The sequence below is a fragment of the Micromys minutus genome (assembly GCF_963924665.1).
Source record: "Micromys minutus genome assembly, chromosome: 18".
Classification (NCBI taxonomy): Eukaryota; Metazoa; Chordata; class Mammalia; order Rodentia; family Muridae; genus Micromys; species Micromys minutus.
Genome location: NC_137953.1, coordinates 33986452 through 34008675, shown reverse-complemented (window position 1 = coordinate 34008675; position 22224 = coordinate 33986452). Strand labels below are relative to the sequence as shown.

At 39.0% G+C, this 22224-nt stretch overlaps 1 protein-coding gene across 1 annotated transcript in view; it reads left to right on the top strand.

Moving 5' to 3' along the window:
• Nucleotides 1-22224, top strand: part of CNTNAP2 (contactin associated protein 2) — a gene marked incomplete at its 3' end in the record, with an annotated part of 2047702 nt that overhangs the window by 1563988 nt on the left and 461490 nt on the right. Inside the window, exon 14 of the mRNA XM_080931878.1 lies at nucleotides 11986-12142. Coding sequence (XP_080788004.1) covers nucleotides 11986-12142 — 157 coding nt within the window. The remainder of the gene's footprint in view (nucleotides 1-11985; nucleotides 12143-22224) is intronic.

Here is a 22224-nt window from a genome sequence, read left to right as displayed (position 1 = left end):
TTGAAGTTGGCCTTTGACATCTCATGAAACTGATTAATTTCATATATGAACTTCCCTTTTGAGTTGCCTGCAGATCATCGAATTGATTTTTTTTTTTCCTTTCAAAAGGAGTCATCATTCATTTGCTCACTGTGAGTGTGCTTGTGTGTGTATTCTGGGAGCTGTAGGAAAATGGACAGAGTAAAACTAATGGCTTGTGAACTTGAGGCATTTTTTTTTTTTTGCAAAAAAAAAAAATAAAAGAAAGAAAGAATGAATGAATGAATGAATGAATGAATGAAAAACTGTCTTTCTCTGCTTTTAAACATGGACATATGTTTCAGCCAGTAACATACTACCATCTTGAGGGTAAAAGGTTTGATAAAGCATTATGATAATGTATAATACAAGATGGTAATACAGAGAGTGTGTTCTGTATAGACTGGGATTCACCACATAGTGCATGGATGCAAAGCAGCCCTGGGAACGGAACTGAACCAAGGTTTCAGAGATCAGAGATGTGTACTTTCTGCAGACCACATTGCCTTGAGTCTTTCCATTTGAGAGGTGCCTGTTTTTAAATACTTCTCCTGTGTCTGTATTCACACTGTCCCCATCTGCAAATACTCATGGAGGCTGAATATTGGATGTACACACTGATTTCTGATCCACATTTCTTCAGTGCTGGGTAGAAGGCCTTTCCATTAGGCTGTTCTTGAGGTAGCAGGCATATCAGCTGTTTGTTGTATAGAACTGCCTTTTAAATTGCTGGGTATAAAACAGGACATCCCCACAGCAGGACACTAAACACCAGGAAAAGTGAAAGGGAGCAGCCATCTAGAGATGTTCCAACAATGAACCTGTGAGACCAGGCACTCAAATACAAAGGAGCAATGAGTAACCAGCAAATGAGATTGGGACAATCTGACACATCTCTCATCTGAGTTATGGATGATAAAGTATGACAAGATGAGGCTTGTTGTTAGGACCCATAAAAAGAGCTAAAGAAAATATGCAAATACAAATTTAGGTGATAGAGCCACCTAAAAACATTCCCCTAATATTTAAAAAGCTGTTATAAAAAACCATAAAGTACACTATAAAGTACACTACCCAGAAACCACTGATAGTGATATATATATATATATATATATATATATGATTGGTAGGTAGATAGATAGACAGACAGATAGACAGACAGACAGACAGACATGATAGATAGACAAGTAGATTATAAATAAGATCTAATGATGTTCTTAAAAAATAAAATATTTTCAGAAGCACTACTCATAATAGCCAAGACTTGAAATCAAAAAGTGTTTGTCAAAAGATGAACGGATAGAGAAAATGTAAAATGTAGATGCAAAAGACTCTATGAAACCTTTCAAAATAAGGATGTTATATCTTTACAGAAACAGGTATAGACCTGAGGGCATTATTTTTAGTGAAACAAGCCAGACATTGAAAGACAAATATTACATAATCAAACTTACAAAAAGTGTTGCACTCATGGAAGTAGAGAGTTGAATGCATGACCACAGGATGGAATGGTTAAGACAGTAGGGAGAGAAGGTTGTCTAAGGATAGAGAAAGTTAAGTAAGAAGAAAGCAATCAAAAGACTTACTGTACAATTCATAAAATAACAGGACATTATATTTGGAGAAATCACTGAAACCATGTAAATGTTAAGAATGTAGAGTAATACACAGTTAATTAGGTAAATTTAGCCACACCACAAGGACTATATGTTCTAAGATGTTATGTTGCATGTGACAAATATATAAAATTTCTACTTGTTACTTGAAAGTTCAAATAATTTTAAAGGCAGATTAGATGAACTATCACCCATTCTTTTAGTCCAGTATCAGCTTGATCCAAAAACTATGATGACAGCAATACAAAGAAAAATGTAGATCAATGGCATGCTTGTATGTAGTCAGAAAATCCCTAGACCAAGTAGCAAGTTCTCTCTCTCTCTCTCTCTCTCTCTCTCTCTCTCTCTCTCTCTCTCTCTCTCTCTCTCTCTCTCTCCCTCCCTCCCTCCCTCCCCCCTCTCCCTCCATATGTATATCATATGTATGTCAAATGTAACATCATAATTTATGAAGTTTTCTGAAAAGCTGTGTAAGCGGTACAGTGCAAACGAAGTTAACAAGAGCTTACATACCACTTAACAAAGTCGCTAACAGTTCATCTTTTTAAAAGTCTTCACGAATGACAGGTAGACACAGCTTTCTGAGACACAAAGATGAACTGTTTGAATCGGCAGCAACAGCATAATATGAACATTCACTAGATTTTCCCTTAAGATTGGGAAGTACAAAAGCCTCAAAAGAGTTAAGTTAGTGTTGGAGTTAAGTTAGCCACAGCCACTGCACTAGGACATGAACAGTGTGAAGGGATGGAAGCTGGAAACAATGATACAGACGAATGTTAACAACCCTAACTGGAAGTAACAGGTTGATTTCACATATCTACTCGCATGTGCCCATATCTATACAACTTTAATAAGAAAAAGGGGCCACATATTTGAGAGATGAGTGAGGTAGAGCGTCATTGGAGGGGTTAAAGGTGAGAAAGGAAAGGAAGAAAATAATGGAATTATATTTTAGCTAAAAAATAAAGATAATACAGAATTATCAATCTTCCAATACTTTCAATGTAAAATAAAATAGTGCATTTTATTTAAAAAAAAAGAAATAGAAAAGAATTAAGAGGAACAACAACAACAACAACAACAACAACAAAGAAATAACAGCCTGCAGTTCTATCCTGTCCGTGGTAAACTCTACCACAGTTTGTTCCCAGAGCTCTTGATCTAAAGAAACCAACCAGGCTCTTGGGGGGCCATGGTGCCAGTGACCTTAATTAAAAACCAAAGCTAAGTTCACTTGGAGTGACTTGGCTCAGTCTGCTCTCTTTAAGTCTGCTCAAAATGATGAACTCCATCAAATCTGTCACTTGATTCCATTCCAATTAATACAATTCATTTGAATAGGACTCAAATGATTGAATTCAACTGCATCAAATTTTGCTCAGTGAAATTGGTCTTTGATTGAAATCTATTAAGTTCAATTCAATAAAATAAATTTAAATATTATGCAGTAAAATTAATTCTTAATTAATTAACATTTCAGTTTAGGTCCAATCTGCACTTTCATTCTACAGTTCTATATTTGGCCCTGATTCAAATCAATAAGATAAAGCAAAATCCAATGTGATTCTGAACGATACAGCCTTCAGCTAATCAACTTCATTCATTTCTAGTCATCGCTAATCAGATGAGTTTAGTGACATTAAATCACAGAGAGATAAAATGTTCACCTTTAATGATCAAATTGAATGTTTACATCCGAATTTTAAAATGAAGCGTTTTCCACAATGGTCTTCAATATGAACTCTGCATAACATTTCTGGATTCATTCTTTTGTTTGGTCTTTATCTGAACATAGAGTGGCATAGAATTAGATGATTGGAAAACAAAGAAGAATATGATTATACAGCTTAATACATTGATTTCTCAAAAAATTATAAGGCGCTTGAAATGATAAGCTGCTGTATCTAAGGTAATACCAAGATGTGTGATGGGTCTCATTTTACTTTTATAAAGTCTTTAGTTTAACCAGTAAAATACATTCATTTGAATGCAAAATCATTATTATGCCATTGAAAAATAAAAGATAATAACTATACTATGCTAAAAATATGAATTAATTTAAGGTGCTACTGTAATAAATGTCATGACCACCTCTTCATATCTGTCTTCTGCCATCCCCTTTTTCCATGATGAATTTTGGAAAAAAACATAATGAAATCATTGGTGCCAATCAACCACTATCTGTGACCTGCCTGTGAATCCTTTTTTTCTTAGAAATCTTTTTTTCTTAGATATTTAGCAAGGAAAAGCAAACTTATACAATGTCTTAACTGGGAAACAAGCTGACTTCTGGTAGTAAAGGTACTTGCGTCTGTTTTATTACATTCTACCCCAAGTGTCCAGGAGATCATTAGTGTCCTTTCTCTAGATCAACATGTGACAGGCTAGTCTGGTGAGAAGTTCCCCCAGGTAGGCAGTGACAGTGTCAACATTTTCCGTTGAACTTCTTTTCATAGCCTTATTCCATATGCTAGGAGATCTAGATTGTTTACTGGACTCTCTAGGATGCCAGGCAAACTGGAAACCCTCGCCTACATTTTTATGTTCTCTTCCATCAGTGTTGGGAGAGGGAAGGTCCTGTAACCAGATGTGATTTCTCCATGTCTTCACTGCCTAGTCCTCTTGATTCTATGGCTCTATAGTCTAGTTTTTGAAAGTGCACATATTGTGAAAAAACAAAACAATAAAACCTCCACATGTCCAAGAAGACAAAGTGACACTAAACCAGAAAACTCTAGAACTGGTGATCTAGAGTTCCCACTTTCCATTCCTAGGGTCCTTTCACCTTTAGTTCAGAGCCCTGAATTTCTTTGACCTTGCACATTTCAAACTGAAACAAAAGAGCACTCCAGTCCATTTTTGGAAACTATAGCTGCCAGATTACCTGAAGAAGAAGAATTTGGCTGCTACCATTCCTCAAAACTTTCAACTTGCTCCCTAACAGAAAAGTTTGTTACTCAAGCTCTTCAGTCTTTCTTCTGAATCAGTTCCAGGGTCTTTAATTAATTATCATATCATTTGCAACTTGATGGCTGTGATTGGAGAGGTGTGGCCAGTACTATTCACTGAGGCAGTAGGAGAGGAAGGACCAGGCTGTGCAGTGGTACAAACAGAAGGAATGGTGTGAGAGAGATATAAAAAACCGGAGTTACTAACCAGGATCATGCTTGAGATGATAAACTGGTTAGTTAATGCATTTTACTCCCCAGCAATGACCACTGTACTTTTTATATGTGTCTATCCCATTTCTTTATGTACAATTTGAATCTATGTGATTTAAAAAAAAAAAAAAAAAAAGATATGTGATAGGGGTTGAATCCTGCCTTGTAAGTAGAGGCCTTGAACATTTCCAGTATTCCAAAATAGATTGGCTGCAAAGGAGATATCAGCTGGGGGCACTAAGTACCACAATGGTTTGGGGCTATTTGAGGCTGTTCTGTTTTCTCTTCCTAAAAAGTCTCCTGTGAATCTATAAAAGATAAGTTGGCAATAGTTAAACATTTTCATTTGGGACTTTATGAAGCCCTGGGGCATTGTTTACAGTATCTTCCAGAAGTAGATGAATGGAACTCATTTAGATGTCCCAGTCACAAAGCTGAGTCTTATTTGGGCCATGCCTGCATCCTAGTTAAGCAGCTTATTAAGCTATAGTATAACCCAGTTCTCTATTCTATGGAACACATTCTGGAAAACTCATATATGGCCTTTTTTTTTTTTTTAGAGTTCTCATGCATTTGGTCTGGCACTTCTGAAACAATTTGTTATTAACAAAACCTACAATCTTAAAAAATAAGCACCCTCATTTCTCTCCATTTCTAGCTCCATCCAGCTCATAAGAAAAGAACAGACATAATATGCAGTCACTGATAGTGGGATGCTAACCCCAGAGGCTCGCACTGCCCCAGAAACAACTCACAGACTGTGTGAAGTTCAAGAAAAAAAGAAAACAAAACAAAACAAACAAACAAAAAACATTATGCTCAATCCTTACACACCAAGAAAATGTTGACTAATTCCGGGTTACATTCTGTTTTACATGTACTTTTTGTTCATTGTAACTAGTAAGACCTTAATGCAGAGTATCAAACCTTAAAAAGAAGAAAAAAAAAAAGGCAAGCACTGACAAAAATGTATTTGTATATATTTATGCAAAAATGTTTAAATTTTTTTTCTTTTATCTTTGTTTTTTAAAATAAAGTTTAAAAAAGAAAAAGAAAATGGTTTCATCTAGAGAATATCATCCTGAGTGAGATAACCCAGTCACAAAAGAGCAGACATAATATGCAGTCACTGATAGTGGGATGCTAACCCCAGAGGCTTGGACTGCCCCAGAAACAACTCACAAACTGTGTGAAGTTCAAAAAAAAAAAAAAAATTAGGCTCAATCCTTACACACTAAGAAAACTTTGACTAATTCCGGGTTACATCCTGTTTTGCATGTACTTTTTGCTCATTGTAACTAGTAAGATCTTAATGCAGAGTATCAAACCTTTAAAAAATGCTTAAAAATTTGTACATTTATCTTTGTTTTTTTAAAACAAAGTTCTTCAATAAAAATAATAATAATAAAAAGAGGAAAAAAAAAAGAAACCCATTGTTATGATACAATTTGAAAGGGAAAGTGGTCCAAACAGCAGACTGATTGGACTTCATCCCACCCGTGTTTGGCTGCTGCCTCACCTTAACCTACTGTCTGGTTAACCTAGAATGTGGCCCCCACTGACTACTGTGACTCACCTAAACAACACAGTTAACTAGAATCTTCATAGCCTAAGGTTAAAGTTTCTAAATTCTTGGGTAATTAATTTCTTTTCTTACCTTTTCACATTCTTATCTTTTTAAAAAGTCTTTTCATTTCGAATGCTTTTAACTGTTTTCCCCCAAAGCCAGTTAACAGGTAAATAATGTTTTGTATGGAAAAATAAAATAACATTTCATTAGCGTAGTATTGGAATGAGGTAGTTTTTTGCTCAAAGAAAATTGCACCACTCTTTTCTTGCTGAATATAAAACATACAAAATTAATAATTTATTTTTGTTATAGTGATTTAACCAAATTAGACTGTATGAATAACAAAGTATACAATTTTATCTTTTGCCCAGGAATGATTTTGTCTTATTGGTGTTTCCTTTGTTGCTTGTGCTGAAAAGAATGCAGCTAAGTCATGTGCTTGTGCTGGACTTGATTTATTCTTCTAAGAAAGAGAGAACATAAACTTTGCATTTCCCTAACTCGAAGCATTAGTTATGCAGACAGTGGTATTGCGGTTGGAGCAAAGTTGGGGACAGGAATAAAGGCTTGGTAGTCAGGTTCTTGAATTCTCTCATCTGATCACTGGCATGTCACTGCTTCAGACTAGATGAAGAAAGTGGCACTTTGGAACTCCTCTGTGTATCCTAGCATCTGGTAATAGTCTTTCCTTGCAGTCAAATGGGGCTCTTCTTGTAAAACTGGTACATGTGGGACAAGAGATGTTCAGTTATAAAAGTGCAAATGTGAATTTGATCTTCAGATTGAATTTCATTTAAGAGAAACAAGTTAGGCAGGATAGTAATTCCAGTGCTAGGAAGTTGAGGAGCCTGGGGTGTTTGCTAGCTATTCAGCATACCTTTCATGATGAGTTCAGGACAGTGATTGGCCTTAATTATGCAAAATAAGATGTGAACACCTAAGGAGTGACAACAAATATTGATCTTTGTCCTGTGGATACACTTGTACATGTAGACACGTCTGTAGGAATATAAAATCCATTTCTACATGTAGAAACACACACACACAACAAACATACAAACAAACAAAACTGATTCAGAGCCTGTTCTCATGCAGACCTGAGAGTTCTTGCTGTGTGTGCATCTAAACAAACCTAACAATGAAACTTCCTTTCCTCAGCATCTAGGCAGCCCCTGTATATACTGCTAGGGATCAGCTGGCGCTCCTCCATTTTCGTAGTCTCCTTCCAAAGTTTAGAGTGAATGTTATCTTGTTTCCTTTCTTGACATTATTTCGATTTTCACAAAGAATATTGAGCCATAGATAGTTCTTGGGTCATGTTAGTTCTACTTCTGTCTGAAATTACAAGAAGAACATAGTGGGGAGCTATTTCTATTAACCACTGGAAAGAATATATACATGAGGCTCAGGGCCTGAGGTACAGATTCTTTTGCTGAGCATTTTGGCGTGGATTGAATAAGATGTTTCCTGCCCATTGGTCCATTACTCCTGTTCTAGTTGTGTCTAGTTTATCCTTGTCACCATTCAGAAAGTATAACATCTTCTAGTTTCCAATGACACCAACAAAAATTAACTGGTAAAAAAAAAAAAAAAAAAAAACATCTATCATTACTTAGCTAAGAGGTAAATGCTCAAATTGGTAGCTAAGGAGGCGATGCTTCTATATTGGTAGGGTTAAGTCTGGCACATGTGCTGTTTCCAAGGTCAGCACCTACTGTTACATACTTTCTATGCTTGATACAAAAAGCATGGCTCTCATCTAAAGGGGAGTAAAAGATAGTTTGTTCTAGAGCCATGTGGTGACCAGGGCTTGAGAATGCATATTTAAGTTACCCCAAAATTCCATGTTCCAAACTAAAAGCAGTTTTATGAAGTTCTTGTAGTTTTACAGAATCAATGAAAATTTAAAATGGTGGTACATCAGAGGTGTGTATTGGTGAAGACAGCAGAGAGGCAGGTATGTCAAGAAGCAGGTAGCTTTCCTATAGGCCTATGAGGCTCTCTGATCTTCTGGATTGATAGAAACTAGTTGTTTTAAATCAATAGATTCTAAAAGGGTTGTTTATTATTATTATTGTTGTTGTTGTTGTTGTTGTTGTTATTATTATTATTATTATTATTATTATTACCATGTCAGGAGATTTTATTTCCAGTACAGAGATAAGCAAGTTATGGCTGTTCCAGAAGGCCAGAAATTAGCCTAATATAAGGTAATTAGCCTCTGGACCTGCAACATTCCAACCTCCCAATGGTACTGAAATTCTTAGAAGCCAATCAATCTCTGCAGACAGATTCTTTCAGGAGTTCTCATGCACAGCCATCTTCCAGTTCTTTTCAGAGATTTCCTTTCCTCTGTAACACAACCAGAGACAGATGACAACTTCTCTTGGGATGGCAAAAATTATATAGTTCCTATAGACAAAACTTTGCCAGGCTTAAAAAAAAAAACAAAAACCAACAATAAAACCCAAAAATCAAACAAACAAAAACTCTGAGTGGCAAGAAAATAAAACAATAGTATATTGTGAACCATGGCTTTGACATTGAGAAACATCAAAAGTCAGGTACTTTTCCCCTGGCCTGAGAGAAAAAAAAGGGAACTTGAAGCAAAAGAATTCAAATGCAGTTTAAATTCAAATGCTTTCTGTGTGGAGACAGGCCCACTGGAGAGGACACAACTGCAGAGGACTGTCATCTCAGCGAGCTGGCACCTTTGTCCCTTTAAATGCAGTTGGAATCTCTACCTACCTAACAAATCTAGTGAATTTTTTTTTTTTTTTTTTTTTTTTTTTTTTTTTAGTTTTAAGACTCCCATGATGGTCATAACATGGAAAACATTAAACTTTCCAAATTAATTAAAATCTGGGTACTTACATGGAATAAAATAACCGACTGGTTCCTTTTCAAATTGGAGTACTGGCTCCATCATTACAGAGAGCATGATCCTGAGTCCCAAACCATCTCCCATGGCTTTAAACTGCCTGAATTTTTAACAAGACTGTTCTTGAGGGAAACTAATGTAGAAGTGTGTGCAGTAACTTGGAATATTGTTTAGATGTTGTGATTGCTGGGTTGGTAGTTGAAAAATATAAGGCTTCCCTACCTCTTTCTTCCAAGCAATGGCAGATCCAAGTGTGTACTTAGCATCCCGAAAGGGTGGGTGGAGGTGGATTCTTATGATGAAGTTTCACCCCCAGACACAGAGATTTGAATAGATTTCCTCTTTGGCACCACCTCAATTTATTCCATTATCCCCAGTTGTCTCTAAGGCTTGTTTGTTCTCTTAGTATATCCCCAAGATTTGTCCACATTCTTATCTATTGCAGATTTTTTTATCCTTTTCAAACTAGTGTTGTTTCATTATAGAAACAATAAAATAGGAATAAAGACTGACAGAAAGAAAAGGCAGACAGGAAATTGCATTGTATACAGATACACGGGCTGCATGCATCACTGCGATTGTGTCAGGACCTAAAACAGCAAAATCCCAGAATCAAAGAGACTGTATGTCAGTGAAGCTGAGAAGAGAGAAAGCACCGCCATTGCTAATCAATAAAGGTTTCAGTTAAGCAAGGGGATTGGGTTCTAGAGCATATGTGGACAGCACCATAGCTGTGATTAACATGCTGTGTCAATACTTAGACAATGTGTTAAGAAGGGAGATTTTACCATAAAATGAAAGAAAAAGAACATCTTTAGCATCTTCTCAATCTCCCCTCTGATTCTTTCTATCTCCAGGCTTTTCTTCCAACCATTCTCTTGAAGTGGATTCATTTTCCTTGCACTTCTCACAGCCTTCTGTGGAATTCCAGTGTGGTTTCAAATGCTGTTGTAGTCTTACAGATCCCACCTGAATCTCTGCCTCTCCCAATATTTTCTGGTTTGCCCTGATGGTTCCCAAAACAAGACTTTCATCCCAGGAAATGCTCTGGAGATTGGATGTCTGCCTCCAGTTTCCTGAAGGATATGTCAGACTCTTCATCTTTTTTCAAAACTCCTTGAACTCCAAAACATTTTTTTATTTCCTACCCAGACAGAATATACCAGTATTCTCTTAGTTACTGATATCAGCAACCCAGAGTAAGCTCAAAATGTCTTTTTCCACCCCACCCCTAAATCCTACTAGGCCAGCAACCCCAGACTCTTTTTTTTTCTCCTCTCTTAGTACAACTTTATTAGTTATCTTCTCCATTATTGAGGGAACTTCATATCTGACCCCCATCATTTTATCACACAGAAACTCATCTTTCATCTTACCTGAGATTTTTAAAGCCCAAATTGAACAGTAATGATTTCCTGCTGCAAACCTTTCAGTGGCCTCCCATTATTTCAGGATAAAGTTCAGGCTTCTTAAACTGCAAGAAAGAAGCCTTGGAAAGCAAAAACTAGTCAGTGTGAAATCATTTCTCATTTGGACAAAGACCTCATTTGCTATCTAGTACTGCCCTCTCTTGCTACACCCCCAAACTAATCTCCCCAACCCTACTCTACACCGCATCCATTCTTCTGCATACATTTTGCATGTAAAACATCCTGTTCCCTTTGCATATAGCATGTTTTCCTCTCTTACATCTTGGCTCACTGAGGTCTTGCCCAATCAACCTACAAATCCAGCTCACAGATAATATTCATCATAACCTCCTTTCCTTCATGCTCACTCCATGTTCATAGTACTGATTCACCTGCATCCCTAGCCAGCATTTCTCCTCCATTGTTCTAAAAGGTGTCTTGCAGAGTGTGGCTCAAAATGGAAACACAATGGGGTTTTAATAATGAGGCAAAGGGATGAATAAGTGAGTGGAAGAGATAGGAAATGTGGATCCAGTATCCCCCCCCCACTCCCAATATGTGTAGACAGAGTAATCAGGTTCCTTATGTCACATGGGTAACACTCACTTAACCTACGTGATGATGCAGACATCTTTTCTAATATGTTACATCAAATAAAGACCAGTTCTAACAACTTATTCAAGATAAATGCTGTGTAAATAGTTGTTGCACACTATTACTGAGAGAGTTACTATGAGGGGTCTGTATGTACTTGGTACAGATGCAAGTTTTTCTTCCCCACCCCCCCCCCCGAGTCCCCTTGATTCACAGCTGTTTGATTGCATGGGAACAGAAGTTATAGACAGAGAGGTGACTGCAAAGCACACAGTGAGTGTTGCCTCACATGGTGTCCGACCTCTGATATGGTGATAAAAGAAGGGCTTAGTCTCCCTAGACCTAAGCTCTTCGTGGATAAAATTGGGAAGTAAAATTCAGACATGACAAAACCCACTATTAGCTCCAACCATCTCTTATCTCCATACTTGTGTCAGTTCACAGAAAAGCAAAGTCAGCTAGGAAGTTCGTAGCATATCACAGAATGGTCCATATGCCTTCAGTACAGACTGACACCATTTAGTACTCTAATTCACTTATTTATACCTAAGACATTCCGTACGGCTTTTTAATTAAAACCCCTCTTGTTGAACTAATTCTACCTTAAAGATGGGGATGTGCCATTCAGTCTGTCGGAGACTGCTATAGCTCCCAAGGAAGAGGGAAAGGACAGTGACATTATAATGATGCACTTCAGGCCCCTCTCTAAACGTGCCTTTCTCCTTTCTTGCAGATGGAAGTCCTTACACCTGGTGGGTTGGCAAAGCCAATGAGAAGCACTACTACTGGGGAGGCTCCGAGCCTGGGATTCAGAAGTGCGCCTGCGGCATTGAGCGCAACTGCACAGACCCCAAGTACTACTGCAACTGTGATGCGGACTACAAGCAGTGGTGAGTGCCCAGGGAGCACAGCCTCCCTGAGGCTGCAGGTCAAATGCCTTAGTGGAAGGGAAGTCTGGGAGAGTTCTAAAGTAAGAAGATAATAGGTGAGAAGCATGGGGAGCCAACTCAGTGGACAACTTCAGGGGCACCCTAACAACACAGACACAGCAGGGTCACTGTGACAAGGCGTTTGGAAGCTGCCGGACACATAACTGATGTGTTCATATTCCATTCTGAGCACGGAGAATAATGAGCCGGGCTGCAGCACCGATTTGCATTATAACGTGTGCCCTGAGAAGATGGCGAGAACACCTAGGGCAGAATGCAGTGTGCAGATACCGAGAGGGAGGGGGACTGTCAGCTCCTATCCCCCAAAAAATAAGCAGAAGGAAAAGAAAGGGGAAAAGATCTTTTGTTCCTGCTGCCTACAAGAACTTGTCTGTCTCTTTTGCCACCGTACTCTGAATTGTTTATAACCCTGATACAAATCAGTTCAAGAAAGATCTATTTTGGGTTATTTATATCCCTCCACTGGCTTTTGTCCTGCTTCACAGTGAGTGACTAAGGCACTGTCAGTCACAGATAAAGATAAAATCAGCAGTCCTTCTCTGGGAAAAGAAGAGAGGCTCTAGAAGTTTAGCTGGAAGAATAAAAACCAGAAGAAAAAGCCTAGCTTCCTACAGGTCAGTGTCAGAGCATTCCTGTCTATTCCTGCTCGGCATGCATGTAGGTTTCTCAGATAACCAAACCTAGGTTTCCCAAGTCCACCTGAATCCACTGTCTACAAGAATAATGTACAAGATAAATTCATTTTACTTGTTACTTAATAACTTATTCTCAGACTAGAAGATGGTAGGATTTTAAGACAGAAGGTATATAGATTTTCCCAACAGTTTGATGAAGGTAAATAGAATATATATATATATATATATATATATATATATATATATATACACAACATTTACATAATACATATATGTATGTATCCTATATGTATGTAATACATATGTATGTATCCTATGACTTATGACTTAGAATCTATGGGTGCTACTTGTATGTAAAACATAAGTAGCTATCATTATGTTCTTACTTTTTAAGATTAACTCTGAAAATATGTGCCTGTGTAAGTATCTGCCACTTGTGTGTGAAGCCCCTAGAGACCAGAAGAGGGCATCAGATCCTCTAGAGCTGGAGTTCCAAACAGTACTAACCTGTCCAGTATGAGTGCTGGCATTTGAATCTGGATCCTCTGCAAGAGCAACTAGTGTTCCAAACCACTGAGCTATCTCTCCAGTTTCTCATTATGTTTGATTCTCAGGTGGTTTGTTGTGAAAGGAAAGTTCTAATGGGTAATTTTCCCTTCTGTCTGAAGAACACATCTATACATACATGTGCTGCACAAAGAATGGAAGTTGAAAGTGGGGAGGGCATAGGCACTCTGGTCAATCTTTTGTTCATTCCATTTGTCTGTTGATGTGTCAAGTATTCAGCAAATACTACTTGAGCATTCACACAAAGGGCTTCTGCCAGGTACTGGGGATGAGACAGCAACTGGAAGCTCTGCTCTGACTCATTTCACTTTTTACAGATTATGTCTGTGTCAGTCGGCAGGGCTAGAAGACTCTTTGATTCACTTGTCTCTTCTGCTCTGATTCCCTGGCCCTTCAGGAGGCCAGCATGGCACAGCCAGAATGCAGTTACCATCACCACTGTTCAATTCTTCTTGCCCTACTTCATAGAAGCACTGAGAAGGCATGGAGAGAGAAGAATCTAGGGCATGCCTCCTAGTAAACCTCTTTGTTTCTAGAAATCATGCTGGGTGCAAAGGGACAGTTGACAATAAGTTACCTCCTTCATCCACAGGAAACTCACAAAGCAGTTATAGGAAAAGGCGTACACATGTGGTCACCAGGACCCAGTCAGTGCTATGTGGAAGTTTAGAAGGACACAACTTGCTACTGAAACCAACTTTAACACTAACTGAGGGAAGAAAGGGAGGAGTCAAAAATGTCCTTGGAAAAAGTGACACGCTCAAATGGGAAGTTGGGTTTGCCTGGTTTGAGTGCTATGATGTGACTTGAGGTCAGCTGTGCAGTCCTGTGAGGGAAGGCTGAAGAGCAGAAGGATTCAGCAGTATGATGTCACAAAATCTTTCTGTTTGTTAGTTACATTTCTATTGATGTGATACAACACAACGGCCATGGAACCTTATAGAAGGAAGAGTCTCTTTGAGCTTATCATTGGCAGAGGAGTGGGAGCCCATCACCTTCATAATAGCAGGCAGGCATGGCAGCTGGAATAACAGGCTAAGAGTTTACATCTGGAGCATCAATCACAGCATGAGGCAGCAAGAAGGAAAGGAAAAGCCAGCACATAGTAATGTACCTTTTCCAACAAGGTCAAACTCTTAAGACTCCTTAAACAACTGCAGCAATTGGGATCCACGTATGCAAATGTCAGAGAGGATAGAGCAAATTCTCATTCACACCACCACAGTACTAGAAAAACATTGAGTTTAACGCCTAGATTGGAGGGACTATTGAGAATTACACAGTATGTTTGAGAGTCTCATGAGTCAGTAGCTACTGGGCCTGGAGTTTATGTCCATGCAGGCCTTCTGTTTGGAACCCTTGAAATAGAGTGGCAACCATCTATAAACAACCAAGAAGTCTAGATAGAGGAAACAGATGCTGAGTTCAGTTTGGGGAATATTAACTTAGAGACACTAATGATCAAAATTACCATTAGTGGAATTTCAGGGAAGAAAAACAGATTTTGGAGAAATGCATTTGCCTTTTAAATCTTCCAAAGAACGTTGTTGCCATAAATATTAAAAACAATAATTGGTTTATCTCTTTACCTGCCCTGTGGTCTCACTTCTCAAGCCCAAGTTTAGTTCAGAGGCGCATGCTCCTCTGGTGCCCAGTCCAAGCCAGCATCATGGCCCAACTTGTCTGTAACTCCCTTCCCTGGCGGTTTACTACCACCTGTTCTCTGCCTCTGTCCCAGGTGCTTCTCTACCCCAAAATCCCACAAACACGACTCTACAGCCCGATAGCTTTTCATACAGGTTTATATATTCAACTCTCAATCCACAAACCCTCTACACAACAAGATTACATCAAATAGACAAAGATACAAACTGCCCTTCTATATGAGATATTAGACCTGTAAAATCCTTACTGTTCATAGCTTTTTAATACCAATAAATCCCACCCGGGTTCAGATGGTCCTTGGGAAGCTCCATGTTGCCACGAACTCTAACGTCTTCTGACCTCTCAACTTCCCTCACCCTGCCCAATCACTGGCTTTCCCTTATTTTACTGATTAAAATGGGAAGGGTTAGTTGGAGTCACATTACTAGCCAGACATTCTTGGTGAGGTGGAATTAACATTAAAATACAAACAGCTTCAAGAAAATCTACAGAACATAACTGAATCCAGATCCTGAACAGAAAGCATGGTGTGAGTACATTTGTCCCAGGCTCTCTCACAGACCTCAGGCAAGCTTTGATAAACTGATTTTAGATACTCAGAACCCCTGTCACTGCTGGCACCCTGTTCTCTCATGACTAAATAGCAATGAGAATGTCCTTGTTACTGCTTTGCTTCTGTAGAATTTGCTAATGCCACATGATATAGGTACTACATTTTAAACAAATTTAAAAATATAATTCACTTATAATAACAACTATCAAAATGTTCCATGATATAAGAAATAAAATTTTCAGGCTTTTCCCATTAGTACACTAAACAAAGAATAACTGTGTGGATGCTTTAAATATTTGAAGTCAGGACAGGTGTTTCTGGAGTCCTCTTTCAAAATATTCAGGAGCAGTAGAGAACCTAGCTTGAAGCTAGACTATTTTATATCCAGATTTATCACTTTGAGTCATTAGTATACTAGCAATAAATCATGCAGAACTATTTATTGGGCATTAAATATAAAATAGAAAAGTAAACACCTGGTGGGTTTTGTAGCTAAAGATACACAGTCATTTGGCATTCTCTGGATGGTGTGGGGAGATATGAAGATGTAGATCTGTGTTCAAGTATGTATGTATGGATGGATGGATATGTTCTGTGTATGTGATATGTGTGCAGGTATCATGTGTACAAGCCAGTATATGCCTCTGTGTGTGCTTATACCTGTGTGGAGGGCAGAGAACAACCTGGGGTGTGATGTTGCTCAGAATGACAATCAAGCTTATTTTGAAGCATTATCTCCCATTGCCCTAGAGTTTATCAATGTAGCTAGGCCGGCTGGCCAGATCTGCCTCTCTGCCTGTTAAGATTATAATCAGGCATGGCCACTCCCTGCTCTGGCTTTTCTGTCATCAGTTCTGGGTATCAAATCCAGGTTATTGTACTTGCAAAAGATACTTTAATCACTTTACCAACTGCTCCGTCTTCCCAGCCAACATGAAATTCTTTTATGTGGCTTATATTGCATTTCTCGGTGATTCTAATTAAATAATCAGAAGTTAACCTAACCAGGATGTGATTCCTTCATGCTCTTGCCTGGCTCTGCAGTAGGCCTCAAGTCAGATTCCCTTCTTCTCTCTGCAAGTCTTATAAACAGTAAGAAATTATTGAAGGGTGTTTTGTTTTGGTCTCCTGTCCTGCACCCCCAGAAATGGCAGACCGTTCTACAGAATGTACCCAGCCCTTGCTTCCCTTCCACTCCACTGGGCATGATCAAGAAAGGCTTTTTCAGGGGCAAAGCATCATAGTCCGTGGCTCATAAGGCCTGGGTTTAAGAATGAGCTCTGCAGCATTGTCTGGGAGCCTGTCCTCACCCCCAACCCCCAGAGCAGGCAAAAAAGTTGACTTTAGATGCCACTGCCTCCCTGTCTAGGAGATGTGAATGAAGAACAGTATCCAGCTGACCCTCAATGCCCTCCAGTGATTACTGCTCTTACTTCTGCTGAGAGATTCAGGGAAACACAAGTGTGTACCTACAAGTACAACTCACGTGGGAAATCACTTTGAATGTGTTGTAAGGTAAGAATAATGCCCCAATGGCCTCTATTTCAGACTGCTTTCAGCCTAAAAAGGGAGTTATTTCTTCCCACGGGCTTATTTCAATAGCAAAGACTTGTTTCATCCAGTGGACTGAGACTCAAATGAGTGCAAAGTTCTCCTATATCATTCCACACTCTGAGGCCCAGCTTAGGACATTTGATTTCTAAAGCTGCTGCCTTTGCTGTGCTGCTGCTGCTGCTGCTGGTGGTGATGTCGGCACGTGATTTATGTATAATGATATGCAAAGAGGAACAGCAAGGTGGAGAACACTTTATACAGTCTGTTTCTCTTCCCACCTTTAGATGGATTTCACAGATTCAAGTTAGATCCTCAGATATATGTGATGAGCACCCGAACCATCTAAGTTTTATTATCAACAAAATAGTATCCGATGTTACTCTTCAAGCCACATGAAGATCACAAATGTGTTTATGAATATTTTCTTAAAATTATAGTGGAATATTTTATTTTTTATGATTACTTAAATACCAGACTGGCCCCTGCTAAAATCATCACAAATATCTGAATCTGCAGATGCATGAGTTAAGAATCAAAACAAACAAACCAACCAACGCCATAGACTATAATGAGCAGAGAAAAGGCTTAAACCCCATTTCCTGTTCCCAGGTTAGAGTTTTCACACATTATCATGACTATATCCTCATTAGTTTTATTGTTTGGACAATTTATACATGCAGTCAGTGGCTTTAGCCAGCTATTGGAAAATTTTAAATTCTAAGTTTAAACCACAGACCACATGTTAAATGGCTAACACTAAAACTTAGATAGAACATTTACTCTTATCCAATAGAATAAAATGCATACAAATGAAGCTGAGATAAATGAGATCATACCTCGGAGCAGGACAGGTCTCACAACAAAGCCACCATGGCCAGAGAGTCCTATAACCATCTCCGTAATTGCCCGATTATCTATGCTGTGAGAAGTTTTGCACAGTTATTTCTGGGATTGGAAGTGATTTAACATTTATGATTTACTATTCACAGCAATAGGCAATATCCCCACCCACCATGCCAGAATCCTAATTAAGCGATCGTGGGTCTGGGCTAAGTAGCCACTGCTGGGTAATTCCAGGTCTCATGCAGCCTGACCCACTAAGCAAGATCATCACCTCCAAATGAACCATTCTGAGATAGAATTATGGGTGAAGGAGCATCATGTGCTGCTTGAGCACCCTTGTCTCATTCTGTAGCTCTTGTAGAATTTCTGCAGAATTACACCCTGGCCAAGATGATACAGGCATGAAGTGGGGTGAAAAACCATCAGAGCAGTCTTTGTGTAACAATTAGCAAGCAGTTCCCAACCCTGCATTAGGAAGGCTGATCAGGTCCATGCTAACTACTTGGATCCTGTTCTGTTCTTTCTGAAGGAATCTGCTTGTTTATCAGGTTTTTGCTTTCTGGAAATAATCCATGTCTACATTTACACAGTCCAGAGTTGATCCAAGGGCCTCTCCAATGTTCCAAAGCCAGCAAATTGCTTTCCATTGTCCTAGCTTCTTAACCACCAACTAATTACTGAGTATCTTGAATATTTCAAAAAGTGTTCATCATACATTTTCATTGTTTATAAATGACTTCATCTAATCCTTTTGCTGACATTTTCCTACAACGTTTTCAGATGGCTTCTACATGAACTGAAATATTTATGAGTTAATTTCATCTATATTATTGGTCAGATAATGCTACTGGGACCATCCATCCTTGTCAGTGACTGGAATGTTTCATGTCATTTAAAACTCACTTTTGTGCTAGGATAGAGGGCAATCATGTCACCATATAGGTGAGGAGATTAAGTCCCTGAGAGGTTTAATTTACCAGAACACACAGCTAAGAACTGATGGAAAGAGATTGAAACTCAGAACAGACAACTTACAGTAAGACTTAAATATTATACAAAACACACACACACACACACACACACACACACACACAGAGAGAGAGAGAGAGAGAGAGAGAGAGAGAGAGAGAGGGAGGGAGAGAGAGAGAGACAGAGAGACAGAGAGACAGAGAGACAGAGGATGTGGGAGAGATGTCAGGATTTTTGTATTTATAATTGTTTAAATTATTTTATGGGTGATTGAAATGCTAAATAATATTAAGTATATTCATTGTGTTGTGAAATAATCATCTCTCATTCATGTTTAGAGATCCTCACATCTGATAAAACAGAAGCCCCATGCCAATTGAACAGTAACTCCTCAATGCCCCTGGTAACCACCATCCTATGTCCTGCTTCTTTGACTTTAACCACTCTAAGTACCTTTCATCAAAAAATATTATAAAAGATTTGTCTTGTAGGACTAGCTTCTTTTGTTTAGCATAGTGGTGTCAAGGATTATGCATCTCACAATGGGTACCAGAACTTTGTTTCTTTTCATTGCTGTTTCAAAGTCTCCATTGTTTAAATACAGTGTTATCTAATTCATTAATCTAGCTGTGAACATCTGAGCTGTTTCTACATTTGAAGGACAGCAAGTAGTCACAGTGAGCATTAACACTTAACTGCTTTTTGTTTATATACTTTCACAGGCCTAGATATTCTTGATGTTTCTGTGCTTTGCTGTTTTAATCTTGTAATAGAAGAGGTCTTTGGTATTAATTGGTTTGAATGATTTCTAACTGTTGAATCCTGACCAAGTAGCTTGCTGGTATTGTGCCCATCAGGAACTTATAAGAGCTTACACTGGCACGTTTTTGGCCGCAGAGTTGAAGTTGATAGCACATGGTAGGTATGATGTTGAATATGGATTGTTAATTTAAGAGGACCTAAGATCACCAGGGAAACAAACCTCTGGGCATATCTGTGGGAGAGTTTGGGTTAATTGCCCAACATCTTCTACTCTGGCCTCAGGTACCCAGCCATGTTCTGATTCTGATGCTGATAGTGCTTTGCAAGACCTTTGTTCTGTTGATCCTCTGTTGCGGTAAATATTTTAAAAATAGGTATAGTACCAGGAACCATATCATGCTACCTCTTGCTACTCTCTGGCCCCAGCAGCAGCTGCCTTCTCACAGCTCTCTGCTGTGGACTCTGCTCACATTCCCAGCATCTACCCCTGGGGTTATAGTCACAATTCCCAGTAACCCCAGTAACCCGACAAAAATCAAAGCTCTAGAATCTTGTAATTTATTATTCAGATTTATATCAGTAATTTCTTACTCCACAAAAATGTATACACAACAAATTTAAAGCCAGTCAATATTGTTATAAACTGCCCCTAGGTAAGACAAATTGTCCTGTAATTATCTATCCCTTATAAGTTATTCATGGCTATTAAAGCTCCAGGTCATCCTTCTCTTTCTCCATCTTTCTTTCTTCTTCCTTCTTTTCTATCTCTCTCGCCTCTCAAAAACTTTGGCCCCACCTTTCTTTTTCACTGCCCAATCACAAGCCTTGCCTTATCTTGTGCCTGACCTCGCCTGCATATAGACATCAATACACACTCCTCCCCTGACCTTTCAGTCTATGCCCATCACAGATGCTCTTGTGGATCAGATCAGGCTCCTTACTCAACTATTCTTCAATGGAAAACAGACCATGCCTCCAGCAAGACTGAAAACTGGAAACTGATGGAATTGTCCTACTGGAAGAAGTGCTTCCTGAGATGGCCATATTTGGAGATTATACAGGAAAACAAACTCAAAAGTCTTCCCAAGCTCCTGTGATGCCTTCTGTAGGTGTCAGTCTCAATATGGAATCTCTGTGCATCCATGGGCAGCCCCACAGACTAATAGAAAATATCCCTGGCTCCTGCAAAAAAGAAAAATGTACCTTGTCTAATTGATGGTTCCAACATTGTTTTCCTTTAGGAAGAAAATTTAAGTTTCTGCCACACTGCCACAGATAGCTGTCCCTCTCATCTGACCTAAAATAGGCCACCACTGAGCTGTTACCCAGTCTATGATTGCATTTTTCATGTCAAAGAGCCAGACTTGGGCAACATCTCTGCAGCCAGCATGACCCAATGTGTGCATGGCTAATATGAGTCTGTTTTTATTTCATGGCTTCTCCTTATTAGGGGAGGGAAGAGTCCACAGACACCACCTGCTAGTTGTTTAGAGGAAAACCTTGGTATATATAATGATGGCTTCTCAGAGACAGAGCAATTTAGATATAATTCATGGAAAAAAGAAGTGTCTTCTAATACCACCCAGACAAGGCTCCACCACTCCTACATCATTACACTAAGGGCACACACACTTCAAGGGGAATGTGAAGCTTTGTATTCTGACCCCAAATCTAAGAACAGTCTGGAAATCTACAATCTACCTGAAGTATCCAGAAACACAAAGCCACAGAAGTCATTTCCTAATGACTACCTAATTATCTAGAATCTCTCAGAAGCACCAGCCTGTTCCATTGCTCCCCAAAGAAACAAGTACAGCTCTGTTGCCCTTGGATTTTAAGATATAACAGGCCATTTCATGGAGAAAGGAAGACAACAGATTCTGCAAGGGGCCTCTCCCTTTATAGGGGAAAATGATCAGAATTATAGGAAATCCTATTACAAAAGAGAAATTCTTTCAGGGAAGTGGAAGGTTGTTCTGGAAATGCAGTCTCCCAAAATAGTTCCAAGAACTAGGAGCTAAGCATTCAAATACACCAACCTAAGAGGAGTTTACATAACCAAACCATAACAAACTTACCAGCACTTTACATCATAATAATCCTCCAAAAATCTAGAGCCCTTTTAGAAAGGCACAACCTTTTCAGTGTGTGCGTATGTGTGTGTGTGTGTGCGTGCATGTGTGTCTGGATTAGGACCCCCAGATTAAAGCTCCTGCACTCTCATTAGGGACCCACACTGGGACACGGAGCATGCCAGCTGGGCTTACCCAGGAAAGGGTGGGATGTTGCAGCGCTTGTGTTTCCCTCAAGCCTCTGTGCTTCCCTCAGCACTGAGTAAAAACATCCCTTAACTACAGAGATGGGAAATGTCTCTCTGGTATCTAGAAGAAGCAGAAAGGCTGATACATAATGTACTGTCTCAGACATATGCTTGCACTGCATAGACCCCCTCATGACACCTCATGGATTTTACC